Genomic DNA, 20,552 nt, shown 5'->3' with positions numbered 1-20,552 from the left:
CTGACCTGTCTGTTAGTTGGTGCAGGGCACATTTCTTAAAGGGTCGTGCTGTTTGTATTTACTGGTTGTCCAGGAAATAGAAATGCAGTTATACACAATGCAGTCATCATACATGCAAATTTGTTAAAACTAGGTATCTATAGTATTTGTATATCTGTCCACACTGCGGGAATGTTGCAATTCATATGGAATAACGCAATTGGAAATTTTCAAATTCAATTACAAAATTCCAATGTTCAACGAATAGTGTAGACCTCTAATTTAACCATTGGAGATATTGTCTTTAAAACTTCGTACGCATTGTTTCCTTGGTCAGATGACATAAAGGACTGAATTTTGGCCACTCTGATCATTGCGGAACAAGGGGTTCAATACTTGAAATATGAATATAGATATAAATGGAAATTTTTCAAGCTCCTGAGCTAAGAATTTGTGGATCATCTCCTAATTTTGTCGTAAGTGCGTCTAAGAAGAATTTATCATGGCAGTCATACTTGCAAAATCAAAGTTAGGCTAATGTCTGCAAGGCTATTGCCCAAGCTATCAATCAGCTGCTCCTGCTTTCTGTTGCATGAAGTGACTAGGAGTAGCACTCCCCATGATAAGATGCTAATATTTCTCAGGTTTTCATATGAAGAATCTACATATGACATTAGCACTTGTCCACAAATTAGATTATCTGTTTCTCATGAAATGTTGGTTTTACTTTTCAGGGCAAGCTTTGCAGATGTTCCCGGCACGGAGTACACAGTGAAGGGCTTGAAGGAAGGCAAGGACTACGAGTTCAGAGTGGCGGCTGTCAATGCCGCTGGCCCGGGCAAGTTCAGCGAGTGCTCAGAGTCAATCAAGGCCAGAGCTCCACCAAGTAAGTCTCATGGATGTGGATAACTTGTTGGTGACCTCTTCCCCTATCTGTGCAATAATTGTTCAAGAATCCAACTGATCGACCCCTCCCAGGTTGACCTCAGTCATACTCAGAACTCACAGTTGACTTAAGTCTGCTGGGCTGTTGGATTGCCACCAAGTGACTTATCCTAATTTCTGTAACAAAAAGCAACAAGGAGTAGCATTCCCACTGGACGGGATGTTACTCTGAAAAATCTGGTACCCATTTATATTTTTGGCTAGAAAGAAGCAATACAGGTTAAGTGTCTTGCTCAAGAACATAGTGATAAAATGGCAGCGATTCTACCTAGAGTAGTGCCCCCCCCCCCATTCCCCTAATAAAGATACTAGAATCTGCTGATGAAATGTTTTAATTTGTCTGTGTGGTGAAGCGTCAAAATTTCTGATTTGCTATTTTGACAAAGCATTAACGAATTGTCTTCTTTTCATCATGTCCTATTATGTCATTTCTGATCTGAATCACTCCATTGATTTTCTCTAAACATGTTTGAAACTCCACCACATGAGAAATTCATGCCTGTCCGTTTATCTTCAGCTGCCCCGAAGATTGAACATGACTTCATCCCACGTGACATCACTGTCAAAGCTGGTGAAGAGATCAACCTTAAGATACCATTCTCAGGCAGCCCTGTCCCCGAGACCACTTGGTCTCTGGTAAGTAATAACATCCTACACAATAGGCACATTGAGAAATGACATAATTATCGGCGGAAACCCTTATATTCAATCTCAGTCGCGTTCTCTTAATTGTTATTATTTTGTTTGATAAAATGTTAAATCAAACATGATATATTTTGTTTGATAAAATGTTAAATCAAACAAGATCACCATAATATTATCACTAAAATACATGACCATGGATTGTTTCAAAATCATGGATTTGATTCTTCCTTCTAGTTACAGTCCAAATCACAATTGACATCCCGTAAATCATGTCATTGACACGCTACCCGGCGTGTAGGTCGTGTGTAATAGTACACGAAACATAGAGAGATAAGCGTGTCGCTGGTGCGTGTCACTGGTGCGTGTCACTGTTGCTTGTCACTGGTGCATGTCACTGGTGCATGTCACTGGTGTGTGTCACTGGTGCATGTCACTGGTGTGTTTCACTGGTGTGTGTCACTGGTGCATGCCACTGGTGTGTGTCACTGGTGCATCATTGGTGCGCAACTCGCACATACGTTTCGCATCACTGACACGAAGCAGGATGGGTGTCATTTGTGATTTGGACTGTACTAAACCTTGTCAATTGGGTTGGTCAGTTTTAGTGTTGAATCCTTAAGCCATGGTGTTGAGCGATGGGGATCAAGTCTGAGGATAAAAGTTGGACTTCAGCTGGATCTTGACACAAACAAGTTCAACCCCCAGATATTGCCAAACTTGTCTTAGGTTAGTAAAAGAATTTGTCACCAAAGATGCTTTATCTAACTTTTAGGAGAACTCGCCCATCACGAAAGATGACCGCACAAACCTTGAAGTCGAACCTGGTCGGGCTATGTTGACCCGCAAGAAGGCCTGCAAGAAGGATGCTGGACGATACATTGTCAACATGAAGAATGAGAAAGGATTTGACAGCTTTGCCATTAATGTTAATGTAGTCGGTATGTATGATTAACTTTACCATTAAGTTTAATGTACATGTTATCTTTGCCTATAAAGCTGAGTGCACACGGGCAACAAAATGACAGCGAAACTGAAAACATTTGTTTTCAGTTGTTTTCGAAATGTTTTGCGTCTTTGTCGTGTTTGTTTCAATCACCCGCACACGGGAGACAAAATGACACGGTCACGTCACAGGTCACGTCAAAAACAAGGGGTAACCATGGTTGCGCCATACGTCACACCCCGTCACACCCGCGTATTCTAAGATGGCGTCATTGCGATTGGCTTATGACGATGATGACGCAAAAAATGTTTTATGTTTCGTTGCAGTCACCCACAAACGGGCGACATTTTGACGAAAAACATTTTGACTAGGTCAAAAATATATTGCATGTTTAATATTCGAAAACAGTTTTCGAATATTAAACATGCAATATATTCGATAAACATTTGTTTTTATCGCCCGCAGACGGGCAACAAATTGTGAAAAAATATTTGAAAACAAATGTTTTCAGTTTTTTTTGTCATTTTGTCGCCCGTGTGCGCTTAGCTTAACGTCTTTGGGTGACATTGCAATGAGGCCCGATGGGGTATATAATATTGGTTTTTGGATAATCATATATAACCGGGCAAGACTAGGCCTAGAGGGCAGAGTTTACTACAAAGATTTCTTGAGTATTCACACCCACTCCTGGAGATACCCCTTAAAGGGCCTAATTAAATGTATGATACATCTTCATTTGTACAAGAAGGTATAGAAGACATTATAGGCAAGGATTACCTGTAGTTGGTATACATGTATAATCATTATGCTTATCATTAATGCTAATGTGGTTGATGAGTTGCTTAACTTTACCATTATTGTTAATTTAGTTGGTAGTATGCTTATGCGAAGGAGAGGGTATGTCAGTTGTGACTGGGACTGTAGTCCATTCATAATGTAAACCAACCTATGTGTGTATGTGATAATTGGTCCAGTCATGTAAGGATATTTAAAGACCAATAGTAACCCATACTGATGCAAACATTGCATCCAGACCATTGTGGAAATTGGCAGTGACGTCAGGCCTCCGATTTGCATAACCCTTGAGGTCAAAATGACGTTGAATATCACTTTACATACTTGTTGTTTTTTTCATGAGACAAAACACAAAAGTCCAAAAGCTTCTGTGCCCCATGCCAATGCAGGGTGGCTTCCCTAGGAAAATTTAAATAGTGAGAATTCTTTTCCAGACAAGCCAGTGAGCCCTGAAGGTCCATTGGAGGTCAGCCACATTACCCCTGACTCCTGCTCCCTCAACTGGAAAGCTCCAAAGGTAGGCTGTGCTGAGGGGAACCTCAAAATTTGTTAGACAATCAAGCCAGATTTGGAAGTGCTGGTTGATAGTTGGTGACAAGAAGAGGGAATTTGTTAACCAGCAGAATTTTGCTGAGGATTGACTTGCAGCTGAACAACCTTCAACGGGAGTTATGCTCGGCTCCTTTTGATTATTATGCCAGCAAAATGGTTATGGGACTTACTAGGAGACAAAAAGCGGGCTATGTGTCTTCAACATTGACATCATAGTAAAACCTCTCTATTAAACACACGCTGGGGACTGACAAGTGCTGTCCTTAATAGAGAGGTGTCCTGATTGGAGAGGTCAAATTGAATGGAAACACCTAATTTGGGACCAAAACTAGTGTCCTTGATAGAGAGGGTGTCCTTAATAGAGAGGTGTCCGCTAAGGGAGGTTCCATTGTAATAATCAAAGTAATTATACTCTATTCTGGTATTCACATTTACAGGAAGACGGTGGCAGCCCAGTCAGTAACTACATCGTAGAGAAGATGGATGATAAGACTGGTGCATGGGAACCATGCAGTCGTTTCGTCCGAGGTACCAGCTATGACGTTATGGGTCTGGACGAGGGACACAAGTACAAGTTCCGTGTCCGAGCCGAGAACGAACATGGCGTCTCTGAACCTTTGGAGACCGAAAGAGCGACGGTCGCTCAACATCAGTTCGGTAAGTTTAGATGACAAATGAAGACTGTTGTCGATTTTTCATGGGATTTTTCATGGGTTTTTTTTGTCGATTTCGTGAATAATATCAAATAGTGAAAAAAATCATGAAAATTAATTTCTTGATTCTTTGATTGGAAAAACCGGAAATAATCTCATATGACAAATTGAGCACACACATAATTATGCTGAATTAACATGCAGCAATCTGGAAAATTGATACACGTACAAATTGCACACAGATATTGGTGAGAATGAATGCGTGTGGCATGCATTATGACTGACTTTTGACACGCTGACGTTAGAAATAAGGAAAAAGATATCGTTTGACCAACAGTAGATATAAGTGAATGAATGGTGTACCCTTTAAATGTCAGTTAGTACTTGTTTCCTGACAGATTTTCGTGTACTGTATATTCTCAAGAGACCTTCTGAGTCATTAAGATAGTAAGTAGCATCTCAATAATATCCTGAAGATCACTTTGGGATGCTGAAGCACTTTGAAAATGCAGACTTTAAATCTAAAATTCTCCTGCCCTTACTTGTTCCCTTGGTCCATTCAGCTACCCCAGATAAACCTGGAAAGCCTGAAGTCGATGATGTGGATGAAGACAGTGTCACCCTCTCGTGGCAGAAGCCTAAGGATGATGGTGGAGACAAGGTGACTGGCTACCAGGTCGAAATGAAGGAAGAGGGAAGCAGCAAGTGGAAGCCAGTCAACGACTTTGCCATCAGGGACACATTCTACACAGGTAAGGACTCTATTTAACCTCTTGAATCCCAAAACTTGAAAATCCCGGGATCCCAGGTGGTCATGTGGTTGCAAAATTGGGTCTGTCTGTCACGGTGTATAACAACCACCAAAGTCCGGTACCGAGGTGCTATCTACCCAGGCAAGCTCTAACTGACCCTACTGTACATCAAACATGCTAAAACAAGCAATAAACTAGCATCCCAGCTCAAGGAAATAAAAATATCACTGAGACAGACCTGTCGGTCGTTGGGAAAAAACGTTAATTCAAAATGACCGACTGACTGGTCGGTCACCGGGATTCAAGAGGTTAACTCATTTGCTAAGCGAATTGTCTAGTTTCCTAAAGCATCGTGGGAAAATGTTGTACCCTTTTTTGTGAGTGGATGATCACACAACTTCTTCGCTTTTCTGGGGATCATAAGACAATATCTTGATAATTCGTGAGCTGTATGAATGGTTTTATCTTCAGGGGGCTGTAAATGTAATTCATCAGAACTCATCACTCATCTCATGTTCTTTTTCAGTCGATGGCTTGAAGAAGGGCCAGAAATACGACTTCAGGGTGAAGGCTAAGAACCGTGCAGGTTATGGCGAGCCGAGCACTGGAACTGGTGAGATCGAGGCCAAGCCGAAATACTCCACAGCATCTTCTCCAGGCGCTCCAGAGGTCAAGGGGGTTGGAAAGAACTTCGTTGAGCTCGAATGGGAGAAACCAAAATCTGATGGGGGCAGCAGGATTACAGGTTAGTGTTATGAAAAAAATTCAGATGTTAGTGATGCCGTCTAAAAGGCATACATTCTTTCTTGCTGAAATTCTGGGTGCATCCCTAAATGTACAGTACGCAGCTATTCTAAATGAAAGGTTTGTGTGTGCTTTTAGATATAACTCTGTGTCTACATCTTGCGTGTTTTGACATCTTTGGAATTGACTGCTAAAATCCCTTGACTTTTTGAAAAAGACCAATCCTCTTAAAATTCTGGCTATGTCTATGACTCCCTCTTAACACAAGACAAACTTCTGCTCAGTATTGAGCCTACTTTTCCAGATAAAAAAAACAACATACTGAAAAACTGACTGAAAATGACCAGTGCTGAAACGCAACTTTAAAATTGACTGCTAATTTGGCTATATTTTTTACCTCCCCTCTTAAAATCCTTGCTACACCTATCACTTGACCCCTCTTAAATACAAAAGATAGGTTTTGATCCAAATTTTCCTATCCAGTCGTTTAGGATTGAAGCAAAAAATCCAGGAAAACTATACATTTTCGACGTATTGTCTGATTTTTAGGTTACCTTATTGAGAAGAAGAATCTAAAGGATGGCGAATGGGTGAAGGCCAGCGATTATAACACCCTGGGAACCAACTTCACGCTAACTGATCTACCAGAAGGCGAGGAGTTTGAGTTCCGGGTGTCAGCTCTCAACGCCGCTGGTCAGAGTAAGCCAAGTCCGGGCTCGATGCCAGTCAAGGTCAAGGAAAAACTTGGTAAGTGCCACCTCTTTGAAAAGGGGGAGAACAGGTGAAGGGTACTGTGAGCTGGGTTGAAATAAGCTCCAGGTGGTGAAATTGGCCCTCCTCCCAAAATCTTATTTGGGCCAGACTATGAAAATTTTACCTACTGAGTTAATTTTTGACATATTCGTGTGCAGTGATTGGTTTCAAATAAAAGATTTCCCATGTATAGTTCAAGCAGTTGGGTGAAAAATGCATGGGATAATTTCACCCCACTTTGGGCGATTATCACCCCAAGTTAGGGTACTATGGTTTGCTTCGACGGTACTGCGCAGATTTGGAAAAAACAAACCTTCCCCTTTTTACCCTTCTTCAAGAATAAAATGGAGTGTTGAAATAGAAGCCAACAACCAGTAGATGTCTGATTTTGAAAATAGTATTGAAAACTACTTGTCTTTAAGTTTTAGAGGAGCCTTAATCCTGTTTTATTCATATAACAGGGTGTTGGGACTGGTGCCCACTTTCCCCCGCATTTACTATCATTGATATTTTTGCAGCTGGAACAAAACCAGAGTTCATCAAGAAGATAGATGGTTGCACTGCTCCAGTCGGAGGTGAAGCTGTCTTCACTTGTATGACTTCAGGAAAACCAGAACCCAATGTGACATGGTAAAATATGATAATAATTCTCGCATGTAGTATGCTTTTCATATATTTGAGAGTTGGAAACTTGATGACTCTGGATAAATGAGTTTACAAAGGTCTGGAAAGCATTTTAGCTCATCTCTCAGAGAAGTGGTTGAGGGTTAGCAAACCACAGTGTCCTTCATTGTTGTCGCAAACTTTTGGCAATAAGAATTACAAGTTTCTTTTTATTTGGCCTAGTATTTGTGAGGTCACAGAGATCAGACATGCTGTTTTTCAAGAGATAAACACAAATGGCCCCTAGCTACTTCAGCTTTAAAAATGTTTGTCCACGGTCTTTGTTCAAATTTCATCCCGTGATGAAACACATTTTACGAAGTCAGTGCCATGCCAAGCCAGGAACGATTACCACGATGCACTTGACTGCAACAGACATAGGTGTCCATTGCAGCGAAATGGTTCATAAGCTCAGTGAGAGGAGTGATCTCTGACGGTGACAGTGGGTCTACATTACAAGTTCAGGATAAGTTGGAATAAACGGAACGAAGGATAATCTCAAACTGGGGTGCTGCTACTGGTTTGACTGTATGCATGACGTAGAGTCAAAATTTGGTTGTCTTCCGCAAATATTGTTGGAGTTCGTCACGTCGTGTGACGGCTGGAGTCTTGTATGCACTGTGACGTCATTGGTGATAATATGACATCATCAGTCATCAGTTCAGGATAAGTTTAAACATTTGCTGCCTTTTTCAGGATGCGTAACGGTGTCGAGATCTTCCCCAGCAGCCGTTGTCAGATTAAACAAGATGATGACAAGTGTGTGCTGGTCCTAAAGGACCTTGCCGAAGGTCAGAGCGGAGAAATTACATGTGAGGTCGCCAACAAGATGGGAAGAGAGTCATGCTCAGCCAAGCTCGAGGTGCAGTCACCTCCGAAGTTAGGCAAACCCATCAAAGACCAGAAGGTTGATGAAGGCGACTCTTTGAAAGTCAAGGTGCCATTTGAGGGGACCGGGCCATTCAAGTTCAAACTCCGCAAGAATGGAAAAGAGATTCCGGAAACTGACCATGTCAAGTTCCAGAGTTTTGATGACTACGTTGTCTTCCATCTGAAAGATGCTGATAAGGACGACACTGCTAAATATAGCATTGATATCTCAAATGATAGCGGGACATTATCGGCTCCCATCAACGTCAAGGTGTTAGCACGTCCCGATAAGCCATCTGATGTGACGGCGTCCGATGTGACGAAGAGTACTTGTAGGTTGAACTGGAAGGCCCCGAAGGAGGACGGTGGTGCTAAGATTACGCACTATATCGTGGAAAGGAAAGACGTCAATAAGCCATACTGGGCTACTGTACAGTCATTCTGCAAGGTGAGCTATGAATTTTATACTTTATACCAGCATCACTTCAGCTTGAATCCCATTTCAGAGCAGCTGAATCTCGCGCCTGAGGAGCAGTTGATGTAACTGATGGTCTGCCATACAGTGTCAGGCCCATCGTAGAATTTATTGAGATTTGTATCCCTTGTAGTCCTGTCTTTTGGTGCAAGTATACTTCTCCGATTTCACCAGTTACCCTGAAGTGTCTCTCTGATCGGCTCACTATAGTGTACCATGTGGCATTATTGCCCTAGCCTCTTAGTGCGTGAAATTGTCATCATATGTTCGTGAATAAAAAGTGCCGCACTAACAGGAAAAAAACTTTGTGGTCTGCAAAAAAGGCTTCGCGAAACTAAGATCTTGTTATGTTTTTAGCCTTGTACAGTAGATCGATTGGGCGGCCATCTACTGATGAACAAAATTTTTAAATGCATTAAATGTTTTTGGCATTTAGTGAATTAATGGTGTCGCTCAGTGTTGTCGTTTCCAACATTTCAGGAGCCCTACTGTGATGTGTCTGGTCTTTACGAGAACAACGAGTATCTCTTCCGCGTGTGTGCGGTCAATGCCAACGGTGAGGGCGAATACTGTGAGACATCCAACCCCATCGTCGCCAAGATGCCATTTGGTAAGTTCACATCTGCGGTACTGTAAACAACAAAACATTCGTGCCTTGCGATTTGAAAGAATTTTTCTAAGAAACAAAATTTCTATGATATTTCGAGAAACCCTTTAAGAGCTCCAGTCATGCCGCAAGTCTTTATTTAGAATAGCTATAAAACATAGTAAAAATAACTAAATTAGTGATTAACTCTTATGAAGCTCATTGACTGGAGCCAGTTATGTTATGTAACGTTATTTTATGCAAGTTTTATCAATGGGAGCTTATTCCCACCTTAGGTTTTAACCGGGTCATTCAAAACTCCCCATTTTTATAAGCGTTTCACTAAAGGTTTTCTTTAAAGTTGCCACTCCTTCTCGGCCCCACTGAGCCTATTGTCCCAAGTCAGCCACATCTTAATGGCCTCCGGACATGTAGGCCTACTTAGTGCATATGAACCTGGCAACGCGCTTTGGAAATATTTAAAAATATCAATTAGTGTTCATGTTATCAGTCTGTAGTGGTGGCATCATTCCTACTAGCCCAGGCGAGAGGGAAATTCCCTTTAGCTCAGTCGGTAGAGTGATGGCCTTATAAGCGAGAGGTCCCAGGTTCAATCCCCGGTTGGACCTTGATGTTTTTCCTCTGTTACAAGTCCTTAACAAACAAAGGGTACTTGAACCTTGTTATACAGTCCAAATCACTAAGGACATCCATCCAGCTTCACGTCATTGACATATACGCGAGCAGTGCACCGCGTTGCGTGTCAATGAGTCACCAGTGATGCGCTTATCTCTCTATGTTTTTTCGTATTTGTGACATTTCGCTAGTTTCTGAGGTTTCTTTGTGAAAGTGGGGTTTATAAAACCATTGTCTCTACAAAGATAAATGATCTCTTGGCCAAATAGTATATGTATTCTTTTTCTGGCAATCAAAGTCATCAATCTGACAGTGGCTTCAACAAAATTTAGGCAAGACTTTGACCAATATTGAAACACTATATTTTTTAGATTGATACAAATCCTCTTTTTTTTGTAAGATGAGACATTTCACTGCAAAAACTGCTCATATATTCATGTTGTCACAGACCTAATAATCAGCCAAAGTTCTAACTAAATTGGCCCAAGCATACGCGCCAATGACGAAAATTTAGGGATGACAATTGTCATTTGGACTGTATAAACTATTAGGACTACAATAATACATATAATAGTTTTAATGAACTTATTCTGCCAATTTTTGCTTTTCGTATTTCTTGAAAATAAAGAATTTTCGTCAGACACACTTATCAACATCTGTATACATGATATAGGAAGTTGAGGCCTATAATGGGTGCTCAGACTCGGGCATTCATTGCTTATGAATTTCTGTAATTGTCCATTATATCTGTTGATGTTTTCGCACGGCGCATATGCCTCTATTCTATTCAGATCCTCCGGGCCAGCCTGGCGAGGCGAATGCTGAGGAAGTCGGCGCCGACTTTGTCAGTCTGACGTGGGAGAAACCGCGCTCGGACGGTGGCGGCAAGATTACCGGATACTGGATCGAGCGCAAAGAACCTAACATGGAGACCTGGACACGCTGCAACCACCAGCCGGTCCAAGCAACAATCTTCAACGTGCCTAATCTCATCGAGGACCGTGAATACGAATTCAGGATCACTGCCGAGAATCCAGCCGGTCTTAGCAAGCCATCGACGACCTCCAGGAAGGTCAAGGTTAAAGATCCTAATGGTGAGCTTTAGTTTGAGCTTTAGTTGTCTGTCAAGAACACATGAGGAAACCAGCCCTGTAAAATATTTAGTCGCCCTCCAACTTCAAGCACCCCGCTGATACTACACACAGTGATGATCGGCATATTTACCTTATCTACATAATGGCCAGCGTAACCAGTGATACTCGGGCCAGGTTCATCATCATGTGATCATGACTAATTACTGTGATGAGGCAAAATTAAAAGTAATTTGGTCGACTACAAGGCAACCAGGATGTGATAGCAAGGTCGGTTATGTAACAACATATGTTGACCTCAGCCTTTGGTCCGGCAACTCAGCAGGAGGTTACCTGGCTCAGATAAGCTGAGAGCTAAAGTCAATAAACTATTCCTCAGAAACTCTCCCCTCATCAAATATCCATCCCCCCCCCCCCTCTCCGGCATCTAAGGCATTTTCCATTAGTTGGTGGGGGATGGTTAGGAGATAATTTTTACAGGGCTGGTTTCCTCATGATGATTAAATGGCTCAATTTGCCCTTGACCCGCAGAGTGGTTCATGAAATGACTTCCCTACAGAAGTATTGACACACAGAGGGGGACGTGAACTTTTTAAATTTTCATCCAAGTCACGGTGCTGCCATTTTCACATAATGTTTGTAAGAAAGGTTTAGAGCCCTTCCTAATTGTTTGCAACAGGTTTTCACACTGTAGTCTGCAAGGAATACGGATGAGAAGCTAAAAAATGTGGTCCTTCCAGTATCTTGATAACTAGAATGTCCCGATGACAATAGTGTTAAACTGACCAATTCACTCAGCAATTCAAATATTTGCTATCTGTATTTAAATGGGGAGCCATAACATAAGGGGAAATGATGCAAGGGTCTGTACAATTTCACAGCTGGTAATGCCAGTTATACTCTAAAAGGAATTGATACTACTTCTTTTGCCTGTTGCATCCTCAGACCTTGTATTGACCAAACCTTCTATATTCCAGCTGCCAAGTTGCCTGAGTTTGTCTCCGGTTTGAAGAAGACGACTTGCAATGAAGGCAAGAATGCCAAATTTGAGTGTGAGATCCTTGGTGAACCCAAGCCAACCATTACCTGGTAAGACTTTAAATACAGAAGCACATCTCTACAAGGGTACGGGAATAACAGATGCTGTCCCTAGCAAGGCATTCTGATTACTTACTTAATTCAGCCCTTCACGTCTTTTGTCACTGGCAATCCTCTCCAGTTCCCGCCAAGAGTGAGCCATGGTCTTCATGTCACTCTCAAGGTTCCTTCGCCAGCTGTTGTTGTTTGCATTTCTGTAGCAAGGGGTTTTTACGGGGCGAGGTCGGGGCATGATGAGACGCACTTATCTGTGAAATGTTGAAGAAACTGGACCTGCTGCTGCTGTATGTGCGATGAAACTCATCCTAGGAAAAAAAACAAGTAGGTCAAATTTAAAAACTTTGTTGTAGCTATGAAAAAAAACTTTGAATAAATGAGGTCAACTTCAGAAAATAATCTTAAGCATATTGTTTGCTCCAGGTATAAGGGCACCAGAGAACTCTTTGGTGATGATCCAAAATACGAGACAATCAAAGATGGAGACCGCTACACGCTCATCGTCCATGACGTATATGGTGAAGATGCTGATGAATATGTTGTCAGGGCAACCAATAAGGGTGGCTCAAGGGCCAGCAGAGCTGATCTTATCATCAAATGTAAGTACATGTATATGGATTTATGAAGTTTATATATGTACACACGCAAAAATGTCCATCTAGAGATCTATGACGGGGATTAGTCATCAAAGTTCCATCATGGGTCATCCATGAAAATCTCCATCATAGACTCACCCATGTGGTTCCAACCATGGATCAATCGTCATCTGTTCATGTTGCAAACATTCACTGTCTATAGCAAATAATACAGCTGATCTGATGGGGAGACATTTGATTGCTCTGCGGTAAAATGAATACAAAACGTAAATCTACGTCCTGGGCAGTCAACAATTAACTTTTCAAAACGTATTTAAACGTCCCAGCCTTTGAAGAGTTAAAAGAAGTAATCAAACTAATATAACTCAATATGAGTCAGAAAATTAATCAAATTTTATTATTTGTTTCAAATCAATGATCCTGTGTTTTCAGCTCCACCACATATCCGAGTGCCAGCGCGTTTCCAGGAAGTCTGCACCTTCGAGAAGGGCGAGGACGTCGTCATCAAGATTCCCTTCACGGGCAACCCCAAACCAGATGTCCAGTACATCCGTGACAATCAGCCATTGCGTACATCTGGCCGTCATACTATTGATGTGACAGAACGCCACGCCATCCTAACAATCAAAGATGCCTGCAAGGCCGATGAAGGCCCGTACCGACTCCAACTTGAGAATGAACTTGGAACTGACTCGGCTGTAATCAAGATTCAGGTCAATGGTAAGAAAGTGTTTTGTTCTTCTTAGATTATTAAGGGTTAACAAGTACCTAAAGGGAGACTTTAGACAGGAGCCGGGTAGGTCAGATGAAGTTACATGAAGTCGCTGATAGGGGTCTCTCCAATCTCGCAGTACATCAAAACTATTCACTTGTACGAGCGAGATAAACACAACCCAGGCCACAATGTGCAGTGCAAAGGGTCTATTATCATTGATTAAATCAGTTAGCAAGTTCCAATATTCATAGAAAATATGGAGTCAGACGTACCAGTTTCATTTTTCCTTGTTTAATCATTCCAGACCGGCCCGATCCTCCACGCTTCCCTCAGGTGGAGAACGTCTATGATGACAGCTGCCTGTTAACATGGAAACCACCTAACAATGATGGTGGAAGCTTCGTCAATGAGTATCACATCGAGAAGAGGGAACCACCAAGGGATAACTGGGTCAGGATCTCGAGCTGCAGGTATGATTGCTCAGAATGTGTCGAAAAATTTTCCCATCCCCTAACAGACACCCTTTCGAATCGAAAATGACCGCACTCGTGTTCCTGATTTCTTGAGGAAAAGGGTATGTTTTGACTGATTTCCAAAATGGAGGCCCAAATAATGTCACTGGGCAGCCTCAGTAGGGTCAATTATAAACAGACACTTGCCTTATACTGCCTTATTCAGTGGTACCTCCCTTAGCAGACACCTCCCTAAGCATGTCCTCTCAAGAAGGACACTTGATTCGGTCCAAAATGGGTTGTTTCCATTCAATTTGGCATCTCTAATCAGGACATCTTTCTACTAAGGACAGCACACAACATGTACAGTTCCAAAGGTGTCCTTACTAGGGAGGTTCTTTGTAAAACCAACTGTTTATGTTTTTCTTTCTCGTTAGGTTCAACACACAGACTGTCCAAGGCCTTTCACCAGATCATGAATACGAGCTACGCATCATCGCTGAGAACTTCTACGGCAAGAGTGACCCCTGTGAGCCGGTACAGGTCAAGACCTCAGAGTCCTCACTGAAGAAACGTGGCAAAGGAGATTTGGACGAGTTCGGCAGGAAAGTCCGTGGACACTATGATGGTCCCAAGATTGATAACTACGACAAATTCTGTAAGTTGTAACAAATTTTGTGCACGCCATTTTTTAGCAACGATTTTTGCACTACTGATCCACCCTGATGCAACATTTGCACGCTATTGACGCATGTAATATGCGTCATTGTTAATCCATATTCTATGCAATAAATTAAGAGTCTTGTATGATGTGATCCCACTGATTATGTAATAATCGTAAATACGAAAAATGTCAACTTAAAGTTACTCTCAGAAGCATTTGGATTCTGCTTAAACCTTGGTCACGTGATGTTGTCCACGGCTGTTGGTGTTGCCTCTAGAAGGCAAGGAGGGAGATTAAGGTTTAAAACGCGGCAGACCTCCCGTCATCTGTGACGTGAGAAGGCGGTTACATACCCGAGACAAATAAATCTTCCTTGTTCTATGTAATGTCATGTCAATTTCATTTCAGATTATGACTTGTGGGCCAAGTACAAGCCAACACCAGTCGACATCAAAACTGGAAACATCTATGATGACTACGATATTCTTGAAGAGTTGGGCAGGTTAGTACTGAAAACCTCAAAATTTCTTTTAATTTTCATTGATTTTGCAAATAACCTACATTCACGAAAATAAAAATCTTTGAAGAATATTTGTTATTTTGAAAACTGAGAGAAATGTTGTAATCCACAAAATAAAAATCCTGAAAATGCTGTTCTGGTTCTGAAATTTTGGTGAATCACAAAAATAAAACAGTACAGAAATTCAGCGGTTTATTTACATAATCATAAAAAAATTTAAAATATCCTAAAAGGACAATTTTGCAGGTATCTTTAATAGGTAATGGCCAAAATGTAGCACGGTACAGTCCCAGTTACAACTGAAATTCCCTCTGCTTGAGGGAACTTTTTGACTACATTTTTGCTCCACCGTTGAAGGTATTGATATCTCAACATAGACCCGCCACCTCAATTCCTTCAACCAAGTAAACAATAGCCTAATCAAAGTCCATTTTATCTTTCAGTGGTGCTTTTGGTGTCGTGCACCGATGTCGTGAGAAAGCCACGGGGCGTATCTTTGTTGCCAAATTCATCCCGACCCCATTCCCCCTCGATAAGGTGACCGTCCGAAATGAGATCGGCGTCATGAACGACCTCCATCATCCTAAACTGATGCATCTGTATGATGCGTTCGATGGAGACGGTGAAATGTGCCTTATTATGGAATTGTAAGTACATCTTTAAGCTGCCAAATAGAAGAAATTATTTGTTTTCTAGGCATTAATCTGTGTTTCCTCGGCAGGAATCTGCATGTTCTAGGCAGAAATCTCGGTTCGCTAGGCAAGAATCTGCATGTTCTGGGTAGGAATCTGGGTTTTCTAGGCAGGAATCTGGGTTTTCCAGGCTGGAATCTGGTATTACTAGGCAGTAATCTGGGTTTTCAGGGCTAGAGTCAGAGTTTCCTGGCAGTAATCTAGGTTTTCTAGGCAGGAATCTGGGTTTTCCAGGCTTGAAGCTGGGTTTACTAGGCAGTAATCTGGGTTTTCAGGGCTGAGTCAGGCTTTCTTGGCAGTAATCTGGGTTCTCTAGGCAGGAATCTGCATGTTCTAGGAAGGAATCTGGGTTCTCTAGGCAGGAATCTGGGTTTTCCAGGCTTGTATCTGGGTTTTCCAGGCAGGACTGGGTTTTCTTAGCAGGAATCTGGGTTTTCCTGACAGGTATGTGGGTTTTCGTGTGAGGAATATGGGTTTACTAGTCAGCAATCTGGGTTCTCTAGACAGGATTCGTTTTGTACAAAATATCACTTGAGCTGACCCTGGAGAGGAAAGTTTAAACAGTTACCAGATGAGACTTCAGTTCAACCAACAATCCCTTGGTTTAATAGGTTTCATAGGTTGGCCTAATTAATTTGGGCAGCATAATGCATGGTATCACTTTACGAGAACGGTGACATGAAATGGCCTAGGCCATGGCCGAGATCAACAGTCAGGTTACTACAGTCCCTGCCCAATTGGTCATTTGATCCTGAAGCAAGCCTTGTACATAATCCAGGGCCCCATGGCCAGTGGAGCATCTTCATTCATGAACTCCTCCATGTTTCAGCCTCTCCGGTGGGGAACTCTTCGACAGAGTTGCTGATGATTCGTACAAGATGTGTGAAGCGGAGGTGATCAACTACATGCGCCAAGTCTGTGATGGTATCAGCCATATGCACGACAACTGCTATGTTCATCTCGACATCAAGGTAAGAACACCAAGGCTTGTGTTTGCATGAATATACAGTTCAGGGCCGTGTTTAACTTTCGTCGAGGGGGGGGGCAGTTAGCTGTCAGGGTATGGCAGAATCCCACTTTTTGTCCCAAAAGGGCCCAAATCTGCATGATAAAAACTGCACCCCCTAATATGACAGTTGATATCTTGTTCTATTTACATTGGGCATTATATACATATATTTAGATGTGTCAATTGTGATTGGGACTGTAGGTTACTTCAGTCAGGTGATGCAGGCATGATAGTTGTGATGCCACAAATAAGGTGTAAGAACGCACCATAAAAATAACAAACTTTGTCATTATTATCATTTAATTCCAGCCTGAGAATATCATCTGTGAAAACAGCAAGAGTCCCAACATCAAAATGATAGACTTTGGCCTTGCCACCAAGTTGAATCCCGATGAAATTGTCAAGGTCACTACAGCAACGGCTGAATTCGCTGCTCCCGAAATCGTGGACATGGAACCAGTGGGTTACTACACAGACATCTGGGCGTTAGGTGTACTCGCATACGTTCTGTAAGTATGAATGCTTTATTCTAATATGGGGGAGATTAGTGGCATAGCCCTCAAAATCAGGAAGCTGTGGGTTTGACGCTCAGAAGGATTACCGCTGTTTGTCTTTGTGTCCTTGAGCAAAGACAGGCAACTGTTCTGCTGTAAACCTGAAAAACATTTGCACCTATTTATTTCAACGATTCATGGAAATCAGTTTTCGTGATTCTTATTTTGGCAAACTACAAAGTTTCTTACGGTTTTTCCAGTAAAGAAAATAATTTTCATGATTTCTAATTTGGCGAAGGGAAGTTGTTTGCAATCCCGCAAAAATGAAATCCTCACAAAAATTTGACAGTGTTTACGTCATTGAGATGTCTTGTGTTATCAACCGCACATTCTCTTTCAGCTTGAGCGGACTGTCGCCATTTGCCGGCGAGGATGACCTTGAAACTCTACAGAATGTGAAGCGTGGCACGTGGGACTTCGACAGTGAGGGTTTCAAGAATATCTCCGATGAAGGCAAGGACTTCATCAGGAAGTGCCTCCAGAAGCAGCCAGGGTGAGCGTGATTGACATCAGATGCACTTCTTGGGCAGTCAGCACCATCTCGGTTTTCAGATAATTTTTTAGCTTAGTGGACGCCTGTACATAATGTGGTCAAATAATTCCATTTTCAAAAAGTACTGCTCATATGAAAACTAGTAGTATTCGGAAATTTAAAACACACTATACATTCCTCAATATTTAGTCTGCCTCCTGAATTGGTTTTGGTCAAAAGTACTGAAAGTTTATTTTGTACAAAGTGTTGTAATTTTTGTTCAACGTTGAATTCTCTGAAAACCAAGAAGGTGACTGAATCTTAATACATACTACCGTACACGGACATGACGGATAGATGTTAGCACTAATTATTTTGGCGCAAGAGTCTATGAAGTATGTTTTCGTGAGAGACAATGTTCGCGACCACCATCTCAGGAGAAAAAAAGTCCATGTTTTAAATAAAGTCAGTTTAACTGTTTATTTACAGCCTCAAAATGGTGTCAGGAATTCGAAAACTTTATAGCTCTTCTTCTGATTTGTCTGACAGTCTATAAGAGTACTGTAGTTTGCTCTATCATAACCCTTTTTCGTCTCTTTTTTCTAGCAAACGTTTGACCATCCATGAATGCCTAGAGCACAAGTGGTTGACCGTAAGTTTCTTTATTAGATTTGCTATTTCTCTACGGTGCCTATTTACATGTATTTATGTGTCCAACTATGTAGGGTTAAAGGGACATTTAATCTCATTTGACTCAAGTTTTGGTGTGTCACTCTATGAAGAAAATCATGGAACGTCGCTTCTTCAATTGGCAGAGCAGTTCACCGGCAATGCAAAGATTTCAGTCAAGGCATCTTCATCTTGCATGCACAGACCATCAGATGATTACTAGATTTGAACACTGATGGGTTTGTTTCTATCAATGATACACCTTCTGTATGTTATCAAGAAAGACTAATCTTTATTAATTCTTGACTTTATGTATTTTGTATATTTCAGGGTATTCTTGAGGGCACTGATCGCCGCATTCCAAGCAGCAGATATGCCAAGATTAGACAAAGAATCCAAGATAAATATGTGAGTACTGCATTATTCTTGTACCTTTCATCACATATCTACCATCAGTATTTGATGACAGACAAAGTTTACATCGTTTCAAAGAGACAATTTCCACAGTCGATGGTACTGCTTTCTGATTACGTACATCTACATGTACGTCATTGGGCACCCAACCGTCGGGTGTTGATGATGTAGATATACGTCATTCGGCACCCAAAGTGTTATTACTGTGTTGCCACTCAAACATGGGATGACCTCATGGTGATCCAGGACCTTACAAGTTTCTTGAAAGTGGCAATGCTATCTGCTTCACAAGAATTTCTGATTACGTTTATCTACGTCATTGGGTACCGAACCTTCGGGTGTTAATGACGTAGATCTACGTCACAGGGCAACCAAAGTGTTATAACGGTGTTGCCTGTTCTTATAGAGTTCCAGGACCTTACAAATTTCTTGAAAGTGGCAATGCTATCTGCTTCGCAAGAATGGACAGGCAGTAAATTCCACTGTTGTCAGCCTCACACAGCAAAATTTCTGTTCCTTTTCACAATTTTGTTTGCAAGGACCACGCAGAGGATCTAATTATATTTTCTTAAAAATAAGGGTTTGGGTTTTTTTCATTAATAAATTAGGGTTTTTCAGCCAACACACAAATATGCACCCCAGAGGTTTTTCACAGAAGTTTTTCACGGAAGTCTTTTAGCTTGTGCAAAGCCCAAAAGGGTTTTCCATATCCTTGAAAAACCTCTTCAGGGTGCATATTCGTTATGGCTGAAAAACTCCCAAAAAGTTTCCCAAAAGCTCAAAAGAGTGTACGGGGAACATACTTTTTGACAGTGAATTCTTTAGGCCATTCAAAGCTGTTCCCAATATGCACTTATTGCATGAATTCGACATGTTCTGGTCAAGATTATCCTTTCCATTGATATGTGTCAGACTTGTTCAAAGTGGTGTTTTTATTTCTGTCGCTAAAACAGATGGCACTTGTGTAATATGTTGTGAATGATGACATCTATTTCACTGCTTTCTTTCTCAGATGACCAATCATGAAAAAAAGGTTACCACACAATTATATGTATTGAAAATGTTTCAAGCCTTCAGTTACATTTTATAAAATTTGCATAATGTTGATGAATATGTTATTTGTTTTAATTCTTTATTCAGTTTTACCTGTTGTCTATATAGTTAAGGGACTTTTTATACCACCCTTATTTCATTACGCGTTATATCATAGGCACTTGAATCTATAGACTTCCATTAATTGATTTAATTGTTGTAATTCATTGAATCGATTACACTTGCAATTTTCTTAAATTGATTTAACTTAAGATCCTAAGTTGATTTTTGTCTTCATATTTCATTTCCCAAACAGACTGTTGTATTTGATACACACCGTGCAAAGGGGATATGTTGTCAGTCGAGTGCACTTCAGACAAGCCTAAGAAAAAACCCAAATCATGGCTTTATCTTGTGACAAACCATGCTAAACCGTTGAATATGGATTTATTTTGACCGAAGGTCGGGATGCATGCAACAGGGTCCAATTATAATTCTTAAACGTCCCGTTTAAAGGGGGACTATAGGCAGAAGCAGCGAGGTTAAATTGACCATCTTCAAGTGACTTGTATACACAGTAAGGGCC

At 41.3% G+C, this 20,552-nt stretch overlaps 1 protein-coding gene across 10 annotated transcripts in view; it reads left to right on the top strand.

Moving 5' to 3' along the window:
- LOC135491955 (twitchin-like) overlaps window positions 1-20,552 on the top strand; it is a 192,226-nt gene that overhangs the window by 164,505 nt on the left and 7,169 nt on the right. For all 10 annotated transcript variants that reach the window (XM_064777946.1, XM_064777939.1, XM_064777941.1 and 7 more), the window contains 24 exons: window positions 714-865; window positions 1,442-1,560; window positions 2,342-2,507; window positions 3,742-3,824; window positions 4,297-4,516; window positions 5,076-5,264; window positions 5,791-6,009; window positions 6,558-6,755; window positions 7,280-7,391; window positions 8,121-8,742; window positions 9,250-9,379; window positions 10,783-11,085; window positions 12,060-12,171; window positions 12,601-12,776; window positions 13,206-13,493; window positions 13,793-13,958; window positions 14,378-14,598; window positions 15,013-15,106; window positions 15,568-15,771; window positions 16,646-16,787; window positions 17,135-17,334; window positions 17,720-17,872; window positions 18,458-18,503; window positions 18,851-18,928. In XM_064777946.1, the coding sequence (XP_064634016.1) occupies window positions 714-865; window positions 1,442-1,560; window positions 2,342-2,507; window positions 3,742-3,824; window positions 4,297-4,516; window positions 5,076-5,264; window positions 5,791-6,009; window positions 6,558-6,755; window positions 7,280-7,391; window positions 8,121-8,742; window positions 9,250-9,379; window positions 10,783-11,085; window positions 12,060-12,171; window positions 12,601-12,776; window positions 13,206-13,493; window positions 13,793-13,958; window positions 14,378-14,598; window positions 15,013-15,106; window positions 15,568-15,771; window positions 16,646-16,787; window positions 17,135-17,334; window positions 17,720-17,872; window positions 18,458-18,503; window positions 18,851-18,928 (4,393 nt within the window). The remainder of the gene's footprint in view (window positions 1-713; window positions 866-1,441; window positions 1,561-2,341; window positions 2,508-3,741; window positions 3,825-4,296; window positions 4,517-5,075; window positions 5,265-5,790; window positions 6,010-6,557; window positions 6,756-7,279; window positions 7,392-8,120; window positions 8,743-9,249; window positions 9,380-10,782; window positions 11,086-12,059; window positions 12,172-12,600; window positions 12,777-13,205; window positions 13,494-13,792; window positions 13,959-14,377; window positions 14,599-15,012; window positions 15,107-15,567; window positions 15,772-16,645; window positions 16,788-17,134; window positions 17,335-17,719; window positions 17,873-18,457; window positions 18,504-18,850; window positions 18,929-20,552) is intronic.

Source organism: Lineus longissimus, chromosome 8, assembly GCF_910592395.1.
Source record: "Lineus longissimus chromosome 8, tnLinLong1.2, whole genome shotgun sequence".
NCBI classification, from domain to species: domain Eukaryota; kingdom Metazoa; phylum Nemertea; class Pilidiophora; order Heteronemertea; family Lineidae; genus Lineus; species Lineus longissimus.
Note: the sequence above shows the minus strand (reverse complement) of the source record. Positions and strands in the feature narration are given on the sequence as shown.